At 38.4% G+C, this 18,719-nt stretch overlaps 1 protein-coding gene across 1 annotated transcript in view; it reads left to right on the top strand.

Annotated features, from left to right (window-relative positions):
• Nucleotides 1-18,719, top strand: part of pcdh9 (protocadherin 9) — a gene marked incomplete at its 3' end in the record, with an annotated part of 375,333 nt that overhangs the window by 70,230 nt on the left and 286,384 nt on the right. The window contains exon 3 of the mRNA XM_079841102.1: nt 7,121-7,222. Within this exon, the coding sequence (XP_079697228.1) occupies nt 7,121-7,222 (102 nt within the window). The remainder of the gene's footprint in view (nt 1-7,120; nt 7,223-18,719) is intronic.

The following is an 18,719-nucleotide window of genomic DNA, read 5'->3' as shown; positions in this document are numbered from 1 at the left end:
TAACAGTATAAAGCTTAGTTGTGCATCATTTTGTTTGACAAAAAAGTTTGTTTAATTAAGTTAAAAGATAAATGAATGTTTTATGGCTTCATTTGATTACCAGAAAATACACAACACAGAACTTGAGGGAAATCTTTTCATAGAAATGTAATTAAAAAGAAAATAATAATAATAATATGGTTGTTTTTATGAATTCAATTAATTAAGTAGCTAGTAGCCTACAATTTACTGGTAAATATTACAGTAAACAAACATCACAGACAATGGCAGTCAGAGACCAAGACAGCTCTGGCATAATGTCAATAACACTTCTATAAATGACTTAGTTTCTTTAAACTTATTGATGTATCCCTAAAGTACCGAAAAAAGGTACAGTTGGGTACCTAACCCTACTGGCTACATGAACAACTTTCGTTTCAATCAGACTGAATTCATTCTAATTGATGAATCTCAATGCAGTGTTTACATGAACGCTAAACAAAGTGATCGGGTTGATGTGCGCATTTATATGTCACAAGCTTCCAATCTGAATAGATTTTTTTACGTGCACAGTGCACAAATATGCAGAGTTTCCCGCTGTTTGCGCATAATAACTATTCTCCTACATTGTTTCTGTATTTGTCTTAAACAGCAGACTTAATATTTATCCATTTCTGGTCATAATATTAGAGATAATGAGCATATAAACCATTTTGCCGTGCTGCTTATATTTATCACTCAGTAAAAATGCCTCTCTGCGGCCAAAACCAGTCGTCTGTGGATGAGAACACGAAAAAAGCATTGGTGAGACTTTGTCCTGCTCCACTTCACAGACGCTGAGTGAAAGGAGAATTTTTGAATGACGGGACACTCATTTATATGACACTTTATTCAATGAGAAGAAAATCTTGTTCCACGCGTCATACGTCATTACGCTACGCAGGGCCGGACTGGGACACAATTTCAGGCAGGGAAATCCTACACCCATCCAGGCCAAATTTAGAATTTAGAAACACGGACAACCCTATTTTTTCCCTAAATAATTAAAGGCTTTATCTTGAACGGTACCCTCACGTCCCTTTTTCTTTTCTCAATTTTCCCTAATATCTCTCTGCCTCTCCCTTCCACCAGGATCATCAGCCTCATACACTAAGTAAAGAGGAATTATTGGAAATTTAAACTAAAACATTAATATAATAATAATAATAATGCATAATATATGTATGCATGTATAACGTGTGTATTTTTCTCGTACCCGTCTCTTATTCACCTGTCACTTTTTCTGGCCTCATGTTAACTGAAAATCAACCACCTTATAATTTGTTTGCCCAGAATCTACATCTATTTTAGTAAAAATCTAAGTATTATATTTAAGATAAAATGTTTTTTTTATGTTAAAATGTAATTAAATATCCAAAATTTAGCAACACTATATTGCATACAATATGTAAAAAAAAAAGTTTCTTATTTTGCTTCTACTCCCTGCCTAGCTGAATCTGATGTGTGATCACTGCACCACAGCGAGTGATTGGTTGATTATCTCCACCTTCATTTGATAAAAAAAAGGGGGGAAAAGTTTTAAACCTCATAAATGGGCAGACATAGGGTGTGTCTCAATCAGCTCCCTAGTTCAGTAGTCATCCCACGGACTGATTCCCTGACCAGTGTCCTGACTACTGAACTAGGGAGCTGATTGAGACGCACCCATATTTTTCGAAATAGTCTAAATGTCAAAAATGTATTCGGTAACACTTTACAATCTAAGGGTTCATTAGTTAACATTAGTTAACTACATTCTTTGTTAATGTTAATTTCAACATTTACTAATGCATATTAAAATCTTGCTAACATTAGTTAAAGGTCCCGTTCTTCGTGTTTTTTTGAAGCTTTGATTGTGTTTACAGTGTGCAATATAACATGTGTTCATGTTTCGCGTGTAAAAAAACACAGTATTTTTCACACAATGTACTTATCTGTGTACCGCTGTTTCCACTGTCCTAAAAACGGCTGGTGATTTCCCTGTTCTATAAAGTCCCTCCTTCAGAAATACGTAACGAGTTCTGATTGTGCCAGCGCTTACCGTGTTGTAATTCGACCGCAGCTTAGCGCACGTACCAGCAGTTCCTGTGTTGTGATTCGACAGCAGCTTAGCGCATGTTGGAAAGATCACGCCTCTTAACGTAGAGATGAATGCGTTCAATAATCTCTACAGCGTCCCTGGGAAAGCCAAACAAAGGTGATTTGACTCCTGGATGAAAATAACAGCGTCTCGACGACATGGCGATAAACACACTCAACGCAACAGTTCCTTTTCTCCACGCGACCGTCCGCTTCTCCACGTGGGAGAGCAACAAGACCGCGCCCCCTTTTTCGCGTTTCTTTGTGGGCGGAGGTTAGTCTGTTCTACTGTTCTACTGACGTAATTATAGCAGGAAGTACCAGGATGTAGTCCAAGCCAGCCGTTCGCTGTAGGCTTTGAAAGGGAACTTCTGTTAAATAAAATATCTCGCTTGGCATTGAACTTTGAGCTTTATAATTTTACAGGTATTATTTATGCTCTAACAGCAACATTACACACTAACTAAAGTTTGAACAATGGGATCATGCGGAATGGGACCTTTAATGCACTGTGAACTAACACAAACAAACCATGAACAGCTGTATTTTTATTAACTAACGTTAACAAAGGTTAACTAATGCTGAACGGAGGTGTGTTTCATGGTTAGTTCATGTTAACTGCATTAACTGATGTCAACTAATTCAACCTTATTGTGAAGTGTTAACATGTATTCAATAATAAACTTCATTTTGCCTGTATCTATTTAGAAAAATCCTAATAAAATATTATTGCATTTTTTTTTGTTGATGTCTGCACTATCACTTCTGTCTCCCTGCTCCCAGGACCTACCATATAATTGTGAATATTTGTCTGCTAAATTACCAATGTAACTTTGCACTAAATAATATGAATCTCCTTTAGCATAGACCTACAGTATTTTAAGTGATAGTAAGTAATAGGGGCGCTACAGCTAACATTCGCTAGCAGTTCAATACTAATTTAACAAAGAAAAAAAGTACAGTATTTACACATGAAACTGACCTGCACTTGAAGCCCTGAACAGGTCAGTAATTTTGCAACGTTTCGCTGCTGCTTCTTGGAGAGCTTTCTTTTTATTTGCTCTTTCCCTCTCTGCTCGACCTGGCCGCTTTCTATCCACCGTCGGGTGCTGCTCGCATTTGGCTGAGTCGAATCGTAGCCTTGCCAGTCTGGTCAAGACTAACAGATTCATGATTTATTTTTTATTATTAATAATACTTTCATTGAATGCCGAATTTGAAAATTATCACTTTAGTAAAGGCAACAATATAAAATAATTATAATCATTAAAAAAATTAATAATAAAAAAAACCTGCTGGCTGGCAGCAGGCCAAATTAGTCACATGCACAGTCCTTTCAGTTTCATCGTGTTTACATGTTTTATACATTGTTATTTTCAATAGACTATACTATAGATGTGTATACGTCGTCAGATTTGAGATGAACAAAGTGCGTACCAAACCGTGGGTGGAGAGCGGTACAGTTAGATTTTTTTTACAGAGAACCGGTACACCCCTGATGGTAGTTTGTTAGTTAGTAAGTAAAGAGTGTAGTTTAATACATTTCCCAGAATTGCAAATCCTCTTCCTGTCGTTTCAATTCAAATTTCAGTTCAGCTTCCTGTGGGGTAGGTCCAATTCTATTCAAAGTCACACTAATGAGTTGAAAGGGAGCCAATGTTACTGAACAAGACAATGTATGACCCAATCCTGTGACACATGATGACTATTAGAACCAAAGCAAGACTGTGACTAGCAGAAACCTGGAGCGGAAACCTTTGTACCCTTGCAGAGTACATTTTTTTGTGTGATTTGTTGCAAATTTGTTGCACTAAACAGGAAGTACAGAGGCTCTTTTTTCTACTTTCTTAAAGCTCAGACTATGTTCGGTTCAGAAGAACATGCTTTGTTTGAGGGAATGAAGGACAGATGACAGACAGCTTGTACTTTTACAGAACGGAAGCAGGCTTCCTTCTGGCTTTGATCACACATCTTGCTGCGAGAAAAGCTCTCAACTGCACACAGAAGGCTTGTTCTCAAGACTACACACACCAAACGCACTCTGCAAATGCCAAAGTTAGATTACTGTAAAAATATAAATTAATAATACAATTAAAGAGGAGAAACCATAAGCTGGTGCTCTGCGTCTACGTATCTTTCTTTGCGCTTTCCTTTCCGCTCGCTCCCTAATGGTTAGAGTGGAGAATCAGTCTTTGCCAACTGCAAAGCGTGTCGTCCAGGTCAACGTGACATTAATTAAAACACAGAGTGTGGGCGGCACACATGTTCCAGACAAATAAATAGACATAGTGGTTTAGAAAACACTTTTTTGACGCCTTGGCACTGCAAACGTAACTTCCGATTTCATGATGCAAAGCGTGCAGAGATGGAGAAGAGATAAATAACGCGTGTAAGAAGGCGTTCCTGGGTTAGAGACAGTGATGTATGCCCGGGCCTTTCATCGGCCCTGCCTCATTACTGGGCGGCCATTTTGTAAATCAACAAATAATTGCGGTATACATCATACACTGTTCGCAGCACCACAATTTACTGGATTTTGTTAGGTCCGCCGCTAAGGGACGGAGTGAGATGAAAAATGAAAAACTGCTCTCTCCGAAGCTAATAAACCATTTCCTTAGTATTCATAGGTTCTCCAGAGTGCATTTGAGAACTCATTTCAGGCTTTTTGCTTGACCTTGACACTCATGTAACTCTTAGCATGCGTTTCGTAATTTTCCATCTCGTCTTGTTCATCAGCCTTTTTTTGGTTTGTTTTCTGGTCAGCATTTAGGTTTTAATTCATGTTTTAGCTTCTCTCACTTTGATTGTGAATTTCAATGATGCCGCCTTTACTCCGCCAAAGCCTTTTTGATTGCTTTCCCTGCTTGAGTATCACTCTAATATCATTTGAAATGTCACCACTCATATGTGTTTGTTTCATATGCGTCCCTCCCGTCTATTGCATGTAAAAGAGCACAGGAGAGAAGGAGACGGAGCGTGTGTGCGAGAGAAAAGCAGATTACCTAACAAAGGGCAGACTGATTTGAAAGCAGGATATTTCGCTGAGATTCGCGGCGGAGGTTTGTCAAACACAAATGCTGTATGCTTATAAAGGCAATTTCATTTTCAAAGGAGATATAATCAGTCTGTATCATTTTGGACACAAAGCGTGAAGAAGAAAACATCTTCAGTTCCGCCTCAGCCTAAAAGCACTGTGTAATTTGGCACCTTTTGAGTTGACCGAGTGTTTGGAAATTGAGAGCTCCCTAATTTTACGCTTGTGTGTAAAATATTAAGGATGCCGCCGAAGGTCAGAAATTCTCAGAAACTATGTTTTTGTGTTGAGTTTATGAAAAGGGACAGAATGCCATTCATTCCCCTGGTTTTGATCATTAATGGAAGTGTCTTGTTGAGTTTCTTTAAAGACTTTTAAAGCAAGAACAGCTTTTGTAATACCTGTTGAAACAGGAAATTGGTTTTGACAGAATTGCAGGGATCATCTGCTTTTTTGAAACAGCCAGTGTCTAGAGGAAAAACACAGGTTGTGTCTCTATCAAAAAGCTAGCTGGTTCTTTTAACTGAAAGACAAGACTGGAAAGTCCAGCTTAAGCTAGTAGTTGTGTTTTTGACCAGCTAATGAACAGCTTAGACCAGTTATAGTACCATATTCCAAAACACGGCTACCAGCATAAGCTGGATATTGAGTGTCAATATTAACATTTTGGCAATAACAATTGGCTGACAGCTGATCGTTAAAATGCTGTTCTATTTAGTCAAAAATAGATTATAAATAATTTTATCAAACACTCTTAAAATGCTGGGTTGTTTCAACCCAAATTTGGGTCAAATATGGCCAAACCCTGCCGTTGGGTTATACATTATTTCACACAAAATTGGGTTAAAACAACTCATCATTTTATATAGTGAAGTAAATCATATGTCTAAATGAAATAAAATTGGGATATAGATGTGCACATATGCGTTTGATTCAATACTCAAAAAAAAAGTGGGTTATTTCATCCCAAATTTGCTTCAAATATGGACAAATGCAACTCTTGGGTTAATTTATTTTTCTTCTTTTTTTTTTTTTTTGGTCCATATTTGACCCAAATTTGGGTTGAAACAACCCAGCATTTTTTGCATTGTATGCAAAGTGGATATTCATTTTGATTAATTCATTTGCTGAATATTACATTTAACAGTGTTAGTGTTTAATAGTGTAATAATTTAATATATTTAATAGTGTAAATTATTTGTATTTTTAAAGATTGAGGGTTAAATGACTACAAATCTAAGTGTCAAAATAGGAGAAATTATCATACAATTAAATGATATACAATTATCGTACAATTAAATATACAATATCCTTACGGACAACCCATTTGGCAAAGAAGCAAAACATTTCCTGTACATTTCAAGAAACCTTCTAAATGTTTCCGAAAGTTTCTAAAAATTCTGGAAATTATCTAGAAACTTTTCAACCGTATTTTGTACTGATTTCCTGATTGTGTCCTTGTGTGTTTAGGTGCGTTGACGACATGTCATAATTGCAACTTGTAAACTGGGAATTACCACTGAAATGCATAATTTATGAGTTTGAGGACATAAACAGCTCCAAGTGGAACGTCATGTGTTGTCATCTCGATATTACAGCATTGAGAGTATTACCATAGAAATGCATAATTATGAGTTTGAGGACATAAACAGCTCCAAGTAGAACGTCACGTGTTGTCATCTCGAAATTACGATATTGACAGTGTTACCATTGAAATGCATAATTATGAGTTCGAGGACATGAACTGCTCCAAGTAGAACGTCACGTGTTCATCTCGAAATGACGGTAATTACGCCATGGTGTGAAGTATTTCTCCCATTCATTCTTCTGTGAGAGGTCCATGTCCTCTTCCTCTGCTCTCTCTGGTTCCCATTACTCTCCACACAAGTGTCACTCCAGCCATATCATCACTCATTTTCCATCTTTAAGACTGCTATTTACTTGTTTCCCTGGGTGGACTTGTAACCCCCCCTTTTCTTGGCTTTTAAGGGAACGCTTACCCGCGCCCGCACCGAACTGAACCCCGACTATCTGGACCTTCGCTCCCGAGCCGAGCTGAACCCAGAGTACTGGACACCCTGCACTCCTCTAGTGAGTAACCTTTGTTCAGATTGTTGAGATGTCTGCTGCTGAAGCACCATTAGAGGACTACACAAATACACCTTTCACCTGCTTGTTTATATGTCTTCTCTGCTTATTGGTTTCTTTAGTGACCTCTTTAACAATGATCTCTTCACTACTGCTTCATTATAACTAGGCTAATTTTACATAAACACACATACCTCCCTCCCATTGCTCTCATTACCTGAGTATGTGCAGGGATTGTTGTCTTCTGGGGATCGGGACAGTTTACATGGAGCTTTGCTTGCCACCGGACCTAATTATGCTTGTTTTTTGGTTTTCCTTTTTTTTTTTTTTTTTGAGCTGTTATCTGTGTGGAAAGAAAGCCCTTAAATGTCTGTAGTGGCTTTTCAGAAAAGCATATAATGCTCTAAAACTGCTAATCGGAGGCAACGCTCTTGACCATTTACGGCAGTCAATGCTTGTCATTTGCAGGTGTTTATCAGAGCAACGTGTTCTGTTTTGAAAAGGACATTTTTATCTGGAAATGTAAATGCGAATTATTTGCAGTTTGGTCATGGTCAAATAGGATTGCTCCCTGAACATTCTTTCCTGACTTTCAGATTATATACGTCCGCTCCTCGTCGACTGTTACCGTTTGTCCTGCCGGATTTGATTCTCTCATCTGAAAAGTGTGTGCTCAGATATAGAGGGAGAAATTAACACATAAATCACCCACAACACCTTTCTTTTCATTCTACTGAGTGCTAAAGATGTGTGTGTGTGTGCATTTTTAGGTGCTTGAATGAGTTCACCAGACTCCACAAGGTCTATAAGGTGTGACTGAGACCGACAGAAAATTAGAGGCTGGTGAATAGAGAGGAAGAATATTTGCAGTGGAGAAGGAAACGGAGGAAGCTCAGAAAGAAAGCATGACTGTAAGACCAGGCTAGAACATTCCCTCCTCGTTTCTACCATAGGGACCTCTCGACATGCCCACTTTATTGTCATCCACAGCCCTTCAGCTCCATCCTATAAGCGTGAATAGGCATTACTGATCAACATTTCACCCTGTCTTTGCTCTGAATCTTCCCCGTCTGCTCCCTACTTCCAACAGGACTGAAGGGAATAGGGATACACTCTGCCTGTGGTTGTAATATTCTCCTGGGCAGTCGATAAGATGATAGAAATGACCCGCATTCCTCCAGATGTCACCATGCATATATAGTAGCTTGGTGTGCAGCAAATTACAGTGGTTTTCCATTGGGGTCTGTCCTCATCATTGAAGTGTGAATGGACACTTTGCCATATCATATTGTCCAATCACACTCATTATTCTCTCATACAGAAAAACAAAAAACAGATATCTTGTAAGTAAGATTAAGGTTCTACATCGGAATTGAGGTTATAATACTTTCAAGGTTACTTAAGTAAAACTAATTAAACTAATTATCTTATTGACTGTTTTTATAAATAAATGATATATAACGTTTTTTTATTAAAATTATTATTTTATATATATTACATTTATTAAATTATTAACTTAATAATTAACCTTATTTTTTAAATACCATCATACAATGCTATTATACATCTAGCTTTGTTTGATTTTTACATTTTAATAAACAATTGGGTGTCAACTGATGTCCCTGGCTAAAAAAATAGTTTGACCTTTTTTATGGTGAAAGAAATACATAAATGAAGAAGAAAGCCAACATTTTAAATGTCGTGGATATTTACAGAGTAATCCACTATTTTGTGGAGGGGGTCAAAATGGCAATTTTCACCTGAAATTTTGGAATCAAACTACAGGGGGCTTTTTTATTTTTTATTTTACATAGAGATTGGTAAGTCTATTAGTTAAATCTGTTTACGTTATCGATCTTTGTTGCATTATATGTCAATGGTGACAGTTCAAAAATGGAAAAAAGTATATCATAATATCCTTTTAGATTCTTATCAAACTTTTCTTTTGCTATCTTCATTTTAAAGGCCCCATATGGTACAATGCCAAAGATATGGAGATCTTAATGCAGCTCCATGAGTAAATTGCTCAATTGTACACATTTTCAGTGGCCAAAAACCAAGCGTGGGTCACTTTCCATCCAGCTGATACTTTTTTTTCTTTTTAAGATAAATATTTGAACAGCAAAAAATATATATATATTATTTTTCCAAAGTTTGTGTGCCTGTAACGTATTTAAGATATCTTAATATCCTTCTAGATTCTAATTATTAATATACTTTTAAGGTCCTATATGGTTCAATCACGTAGACATGGGGATCCAAATGCGACTCCATTTTCATTGGTGAAAAACCAAATGTGGTTCATTTTGCTGATACTTATTGCATTTAAAGGGCAATGTCTGAAGAATAAATAATGTTGAAACTATAGGGCCTTTAAAATGAAGATGCCAACATAAATGTTTATTAAAAAAGCAAAAATATAAAAGAATATTAAGATATCTTTAATATGTCTTGAGTTATAGGCATGCAAACTTGTGGCAAAGAAACCTTTTTTCCCATTTTTGAACTGTCACCATTGGCATTTAATGCAACAAAGATTGCTAAAGTAAACAGATTGAACTAATAGACCTACCAATCTCCATGTAAAAATTTAATAAAGATGCTGTCATTTTTTAAAAGTCATTTTTACTTCCCTGTAATTTGACAAAGTAGTGGATTACTCAGCCCATGACATTTAATATTTTGGCTTTCATCAATATTTAGGGCAGCAGCAAGGTGTTCGTCTTTCTTCAGAAAAAAACATTAAAAAAATCAGACATTTGAGCCGCGGAAGTTTCCAAAATCTGGTTGATTTGACACGGAATGACACTTTATATTTAAACTAATAATTTTTTTATAAACATCATTAAAAAAAAAAAAAAAAACATAAGAAACTAACAAAAAAACTCAAATGAAAAAAGATTTGAGTACTTAATGCAACATAAATCATTGTCCTTGCTGATGTAAGTGTTTATCAGGGATGCGCCAACAATTCTGGATTCCCTCACCAAAACCGAAAATGGGTTTTTTAAAAAAAAACATATATATTTTTATACATTTCTTTTTTTTATTAGTTTTTTGTATAATTGTATTATTATTAGACTTTTTGATTTAATCAAATAATTTTACTGAATCTGAAAAAAAAAAGAAATACAAGGCAATAAAATAAAATAACCAAAATTTTATTTAAAGTAACACAACATTTGGACAGAAAATTAAATATCAATATATCAATACTGTATATCAATATAATATTCTTCATTCAGTTCTATGCAACAGAATCAGATTTATCAAATTACATTTTTGACTAATAATCAAAATAAAGTATAGTCTTAGAAAGCTATTATTATCAGAGCATGTGAGCAGATAGCGAGGAGCTGGTCAGAGAGGGTAGCATTATTTTACCAGTGTTGCGCAGCATGGCTATATCACACCATGTTACAGCACAGTAGGGCTGTTTCAAACAGAAACAATTCCAGAGAAATATCATGTCAGCACGTTATCTGAGTGGACTTCACTCTCTCGCAGTGCACACACAGAGCAGAACATTGAGCAGAGAGCGCTGTGCACACACGGAGCGAAGAGTGCGGCACACACACATAGAGCGGAACATTTAGCAGAGAGCGCGCGCACACACAGAGCAAAGTGTGCGGCGCACACACACAGAGCGGAACATTTAGCAGAGAGTGCGACGCACACACGGAGCAAAGAGTGCGGCGCACACACACAGAGCGGAACATTTAGCAGAGAGTACGACGCACACACGGAGCGAAGAGTGCGGTACACACACACACTGAGCGGAACACTGAGCAGAGAGCGCGTTTACACACGGAGCGAAAAGTGCGGCGCACACACACACTGAGTGGAACACTGAGCAGAGAGCGCGTTTACACACGGAGCGAAAAGTGCGGCGCACACACACACTGAGTGGAACACTGAGCAGAGAGCGCATTTACACACGGAGCGAAAAGTGCGGCGCACACACACACTGAGTGGAACAATGAGCAGTCGCTTCAAAGCTGTGCATCTTCGGAAGTGGAGCCGCTGGCGAAGTTACAAAACATGCTGCGTGAGAATGAAACCTGATCGTTGAACACGGAAGGGCGGGGCAGCATATTTTTGGCTCATATTTTCGGCCTTTTTTATTTTTCGGCCAAAACCCTAAAATACAATTTTAAGGGCCGATAATATTCAGCCGACGTAATTTCAGTGCATCCCTAGTGTTTATTATTATTTATAATGGTATTTATTAAAAGTATAAGACATTACACCCATTCCTACACTCTAAAAAAAAGGTTCTATATGGCACCAAAAATGGTTTTTCGTCATATAGCACCATATCTTAACATGTTCTGTATGTGGTAGCGGTGCTATAAAGCACCTTAGTTAGCGGTGCTCTATAGCACCTTAGTCAAAAAACTGGCAAAGAACCGGTGAAGAACCTCTGAAGAACCACTGAAGAACCACTGAAGCACCAAAATTGGTACTATATAGCACTTAAAAAGGTTCCCCAATGATTACAAGCCAAGAACCATTTTTGGTGCCATATAGAACCCTTTTTTTTAGAGTGTACTGTCACAGTTACGTTTAGTTTTAATGGACATTCAGATTGTTTTCATTAGTCACATGTCTTCCTTTGTTTGATTTTCCCGCCTCTCCTTTGTTACCATGGTCACGTCATTATGAGTTTGTTCTGTTCAGCTGTGTTTGATTAACTACCTCGTTTGAGTTCCTATTTAAGTTATACCTTCTCAGTCACTCATTGTCAGGTCATTGTTATGTTAGATGTGTTTACAACTATCTGTCTGCCTTCTTTTTTGAACTATAAATAATCTTGTGATATTTTGGAACCTGATTAATCTGTCTTCCTCTGTCTGTCTGCATACACCGTTACACATACAAAGGCGGTTGAGTGTGTAAATGTGTACCGATTGGTCTGTGGTGCAACATATATAATGTGCTAGATGCCAACAGCTCTGATTTGGCGTCTAGAGTGCAGTATTGATCATTTATTTGAGATGTAGATATGATAATGAGAACCACAGCTTGAGGGAAGAGGCTGTTCTTGTGCCTGGTGTTTCAAACAGGTGATGGCTGGAGTGTTAGGGATCACTACCTATCATTTCTGATGGCTTTCTCGACCTCAAAGATGTTAAGGAGAGAGAACTGACTATATTCGGTTTATTTCCACTAAAAGGATGGTGTGCTGAAGTTGGCATTCCTTCTGAGCGATGAACGGCGTGTGCCAGGTTGTTATGGGTGAAGTGAGGGTGTACTAATTAGTTCCACATTAAGGCTAGTTCAGTTTTCCTCCTACTCAAGGTAGTCTGTTGGTTATAAATCTTGAAAAAATTTACGGATTCCAGATTGGTGGGTTGTTGTGATGAGAAATAAAGCCCCATTTGACCTCTGATGTGAACTGTCCTCTCCAAGTTGAAGAACCTAATAGGGTATAGCAGTGACTCGAGTTGTTTCAAAGTAGGTCAGAACAAGTTGCTCAATTGTCGATAGGACCACCAAATGGTCATGAGTTCGTAGTCATTAAAGTTTCTTACTGCCCCCAAGGAGTAAAACAATAGCTGATCTTTTAAACCAGGTCCAGCAGGTGGCAAAGAAAGTCAGGAAAACCTGTAGTTGGTCAGCATTGTGCTTCAAGGACTGTCATCTTCTTCCCTCCGGAGAATCGGGGTCTGGTGGCCTCCCTTTTGTTCTTGAAGTTTTCTTGGTTATGTGCACAGATGCACAGAGACAGAGTTTGTTAATTTTCTTCATGCACCAAATGTATTTTGTCTTTTACAAGCCGGCTTGATAAATGGTTTTGTAAACCAGCCTGAATCTTACTCTGTTGAATTGCTAATGGGATTAGAGCTGTATTATGAAAAAAGGTTGTTTTTGGAGAACATATTGCTTGTTGTCTGGAGGTCAGAGCGAATGTTCAGTATATCATGTTCCTTCCTCTGTCGTCTCTCAAAGGTCAGCACTGTGATTAACCTCAGGTCAATTACACCCATGATGCTGCACACAATCCGTTAGAATGCATTAGTTTGGGAATAAGTGCAAAAGGCAACCAGTCTTACTGATCGACGGTGATTCTTTAGTTCCAACTGCAACTCTGCTAATATCTTGCCAACTGTCAGTTATTGCTCCCCTGAGTCTTTAGAACAATATTATGACTGATATTACTTATTGAGATGAGCCTTAATTAACAGAAAACCAATTGAGTTCATTATAAAGTTCATCCCTCTATATTGCTCTGCAAACAGTTGGTGTCTTCTCATCTCAGGAGCATGGACGTAAGGGGAGGAAGTCAAGTGCACACTAGAGAACATGTCAATAAATGCCTTTCACAGTCGACCTCTCATTACAGAAAACATGGCTAGTGCATGTATATCTTCAGTAGCGATGGCCAGATCGGATAGATTAATTGCGTCGCTGTTAAATAAGTGGCTGTCACAGAGACTTGTCACTGGGTGTCTGTTGTGAAGAGCCCCAGGTGCATGTACTCATGGTCCATGGGCAGAAAGGAATCATGCGATTGATTATGAAGTCATGAAGTTTGGACGACCATCATAGCTGCTGTTTTCCTCCAACATGTCCTCGAATATTCATGAAGTGGTACTAGGGTATGTCTAAGGAGACCTGTCAGCAGGGAAGAGAAACATTTCTGAGCTTGTAGGAACATGCTTGAGAAGGAAAAATGGTGACTTTGAATTGCTTTTTCATGTATTTGCACGCATTATTGATTTATTGACCTTCTGTCAGGACAAGGTGGTTTGAAGACAGACTAGGGCCAATTTATTCACTCCGGTGAGAGGGAAATGAGCTTAGCTCTGCCGCGCCGACCGAGCTGAGCAATGACTGGGCTTTACGGTTGGCGCTGATTAGCGGGAATGAGCTATTTCGATGCCGTAAGAGGCTTGTTCATTAGATGATACGCGGTACGTTGACTCTTAGCATCCTGCTATGCAGTTTAGTAATGAGAAACTGAAAAATCTTAAACGTTACTGACAGCATTTTATTCCTTTTGAGTCGGAGATGGAACCGGGCAAATGTAAACCTTTAAGAACTGGTCATTGATTAAACTTCAAATGTCCCCTTCAATGTCCATAGTGGTGTTGTTATGGCCCTGATTCAAATGTTTTTCTCTCTAAAGTGCCTCTTAGAAGCAGAATGCGCTCCGAGGCCTCATGCCGTACTTTGCGTAGAAGAAAGATTACGTCTAAGCGTTTTAGAAAGGTGGTCAATACTCTCTTCATAGTGTAGGTGTATTTACTGTAAGACCTTTGTAAGGAAAGAGAGACCTCATGAATTATGTATATGTATAGAGCTCCCTTTTCTGTTCTGAGATATGGGATAGGAAATGGATCTCTTTCTTAAGTAAAGAGTAGGGATACTCCTGGGGCGAGGAACTCTACCTTTACATTAGCGGGCCTGTCTGACTCGGATTGAGTGCTGGAAGATCCATACAACTCCTTATCCGAAGCTCACCCGAATGTTTCCCTTTTTAAAATGACAAATGCATACTTTTGCCACCTGCTGGTATGGAGAGCCGTTTCCTCTCACACAGATGCCGAACATGCTGTGTATTAAAAGCACAAATGTTTGAGACAGAAGCAGATGACTTGAGGTGACCCCACAGTCGACCATTTTTGCCACTAGTCCCTTGGCCTTTAAATGGCTGAATGAATGTCATATGGGTTTATAATGATATATGGATGAGTAAATGATCAAATTTTGGTATTTTGGGTGAAAACTGCAGTATTCGTTCAAAAATAACACTTTATTTGAACACATTTCACATTGCTTTTAGTGGCATGGTTCAAGTCACAGATAATATTGTTGGAACTACTCTTTTTGCGATGTGGTGGAGTCTTGTTTGGAATTAAGTTTTGCCATTATTACGTTTTAGAAGCTGTTTGTACGGCCTCCAACCTTGTTTGAGGCCATTTTCTTATTGTCTCCCTCTCTCTCTCTTATGGTTCCATTTCTGTTTCTCTCTTACCTTCTCACTTGCTCTCTCTCTCTCTCTCTCTCTCTCTCTTCAACTTGCTTCCTCTCTCTGTATTATTAAGAGCGGAGCTGGTGACTTGAGATAAGTGGTCACTCCTGGAGGCGTCTACAGGTGAGGGCACTCTTTTATTTGGTCAAGATGGATGGTTTGAAACATTTCCCTGAAAGTAGCAGTCAGCATTGCAGTGTTGCCACTCTTTAAAATGCTTCCGTCTGATAAGAGCACTTGCATTAGTGCAGAAGGCTGGGTCCAGTGTTGGTGCCCTTGTAGTGCTTCAAAATATCTCAGTCACTTAATTCATAACGGTCCTTATAGTTCAGCAGCATAAAAAAACACCTCAGTCCAACGATAACCTATTTTTTCTGTGCTTCCATTTTATTTCCAGATAATAAAACTGGCATTATAGAATCTTTCTGACTGTGAGAGGGCCATATACTTTAAGAATCAATGTCAAGTCGATACGAGCATGTAGAGTAAATGTCATTTTCTGCTCCTGTTTGGTGGTTGGGAAGGACGAAATTTGCTATATCGTGACAGTGTCAGTTGCTCAGTTGTTCCAGCAGAAGATGTTTCTCCCGTTTTGTACGTTCAGTTGTCATGTGTCGCATGTTTCCTGGTCTTTGATGATGTCATAATGCGTCATTTACACAAACCTGTCAGCTCTTCACGTTTGTTGTACCTCAGTCTTTCAATCGATGCCACTTCGCGCCTATACACATCAGCCAAAGTCTATTTTTACAGAGATGAGAAGACATATGCGGGTAGAACAAGTTGTACAAGCAACGTTTTGTATGGAGTCTCCCTGAATGGATGTTGGCAGAACCACAGGTGCTACACTGCAGCTAATAAAAGACAGACTCACAGATACACTGACACTCTTGAAGTTTTTGCTGTCACTCCGTGTATAGTTACAGTTTCACACTGCCATTTATGAGTAAATTTAGCTAGGCTATTGCTTCAGTGAAATTTTCAGGAGATTTAGCGTTGGCTGGCGCGATACACAAGCTCGATTGTGTCCTGAAATGTGCTAATGCAGTTGCCAAGCGTTTGCATACTTGTGTCTAATGTTTCTAACGTAAAGCCCTATTTTACATATGACTTTCACAGTTTGCCGCCTAGTGGCAGTCAATTTGTCAGTATACTTACAAAAGTTGATCAAGGGTTTAACCCTTTGTGAGTAGAAGGGGTGTGTGTATTCATGTGTGATTTAGATGAGTGTCTGTTTAAGGCCTGATGGACCAGCTGTGGTGTCTGGCTGTCAGTTTTATGCAGATGAAGAGTTCAGATAGTAATTATCTAAATAATTAGCTTGTCTCATAGGAAAGTAAGTTTGTTCTACTTCAGGCAATCCTGTCTCTTTGGTCTCTGCTGTCTGCACGGCATCTGTCCTAATGGCACAGTTCCATATATAAAAAAAAGCCATTTGTTATCATGCTTGATTATTAATCTAATAAATAGGCATTAGACACCGAAACATTGTCTGGCTATCACCAGACCAAGCTCAATTTAAGATTGAACATTGGTCTGGGGAGTCTGCTCTGTATTTTCTACTGCACAAGAGGCGTGATAAACGAGCATAAATTAAATGACTCTGTACGCAATTGGATAGTCCTTCAACCAATCAGACCACAAGCGGCGTGATCAACGGGCAAGGCTTCTCTATCCGTCATCGTGTTAAACCCGCCAATAGCGTGCCAGGTGGATAAGCCAGTCTGTGATTGGTTCCCGCAAAGTGTAACAGAAGCAGTAGATATGAATGTCTATGTTTCCAGACTGAGTTGCAGGGCGAAGTCAAAACGCCGGCAGATCAGGCTGGGTTTACCCAGTCTAACCGAAACACACATCCTGGAATAAAAATCTCCAGATGTGTTTTTTAAAGCTGAAGTAAGTTCTCTGCCTTTAGTGGCACCAAACAGAATTGCAAAAGTGTTTTAATGCATGATTCCCAAACACTTATTTGAAATTGGCCAGACAAAAAAAAAAAAAAAAAATACATTTGACACTCAACCCACAGCACAAGAAAGAAATGTAGGATGGGATTTGATTTTATAGATCAGGAATTGGTTGCATTGTGAAAAGTGGTCTCTATATGCTAAAAAAATAAAGGTGCTCGACGTCAGTCAAAAAGAAAGGTCGTTTCAGAGGCGAAGCAATTTATTATTTTTCGAATAATGTGCACCAATATCATTGACAGTAAAACCAATAACATGTCTTCAGAAAGTAAAAAGGATCAATTTCAAAAGTGTCTGGAATCAAATAGTTATTTATGAGGGAAAATGATAAAAAAAAGAAGTAAACCGAACAGATACAGGGCACTTATCTCTGCCTATGACTGATGACTATCTAGCAACAGTCAGCGTTAATGCTTTAACGAACCCAATCGATTGGAGATGGCTGGCTGTGGTGCTGCTCTTCGATGCCCCCCCCTGTATCGCTCAGTTGATGCTGATGATCTCTTATCAATAAGAGAGTTAACTGTGACTTCTCACTTTGTGGTTTTCACCAGTATTTTCTGACATATTGCCACTGTTTTAAATAAAGACAACACCGTTGAGGCTCTGATGGAGGATTACAGAGCTTAAAACAGTCCACAGATGTAAAGGATCCACATTTGGCCTTTAAACAGACCGGCCTGTCCATACCCCTTAACCTCAGAAATTTGCTGCTTTCATGCCAGGTTGGCCCATATATGAAGTGGTTTAGGCAGATAGTCCTTCAGATTGCCCCATTTTTCACTGTCTTGCTCTGTCTTTCCTTTGCACTCATACACAGTTTTGGCCTTTGAGATTTGGGGCAGTGCTTTCCAAATTGACTTTTATCAAACTGTCTCAGGGAAGTAGGCTTTGTGGGTGGGCGGCACTCTATTGTTCTGCATGTAGTAAAGAGAGAAAGCGGAGCTGTTTAATTTATTTTCTGCTATCGTAAAAACCCCTGCCAACTTCAGGGCAATTCTATTTCTTTCACCCCACCACAATCACATGTACACAAAGAAGCAAACCAAAAGTGTGTCAAAGAATGCTTTCATAAAGAAAGAGTCCTTGTTTTTAGGGTCTATTTATTTGCTTGTTTATTTTTCAACATTATTAAGCACAGTTACCCCAATAATTCTTCCAAAATTATCTTCAGAGTAATGCAAAAATATTAATGTATTAAGTACTTATACATCATGGTATTATTATTAAAAGTGATATTGCAGTAATACATTTATTCAGAATAATGGTATTTAAAAACAAACAAAAGGTATACTGAGGGCCGGACAATAATTCAATATCAATATATATCGCGATATATATATTTTTTTCAATAACGTTAAAATGATTTTTAAACACATTTGAAATATGATATAGTTTTATAGGAGGAGGTTTCATAGACTTGGCAAATACATTTTTTCAGAAGTTTATAGGTACAGACATCCGTTGTGGGCGTTCTTGGCAGTTTTTCTGAGGCTTTTATATAGTTCATATCGATATCGCAATTATATCGTATCGACCGAAATTAAGAAATATATTG

The sequence above is a fragment of the Gobio gobio genome (assembly GCF_949357685.1).
Source record: "Gobio gobio genome assembly, chromosome: 17".
NCBI classification, from domain to species: Eukaryota; Metazoa; Chordata; class Actinopteri; order Cypriniformes; family Gobionidae; genus Gobio; species Gobio gobio.
This window is presented reverse-complemented; position numbering and strand designations above follow the sequence as displayed.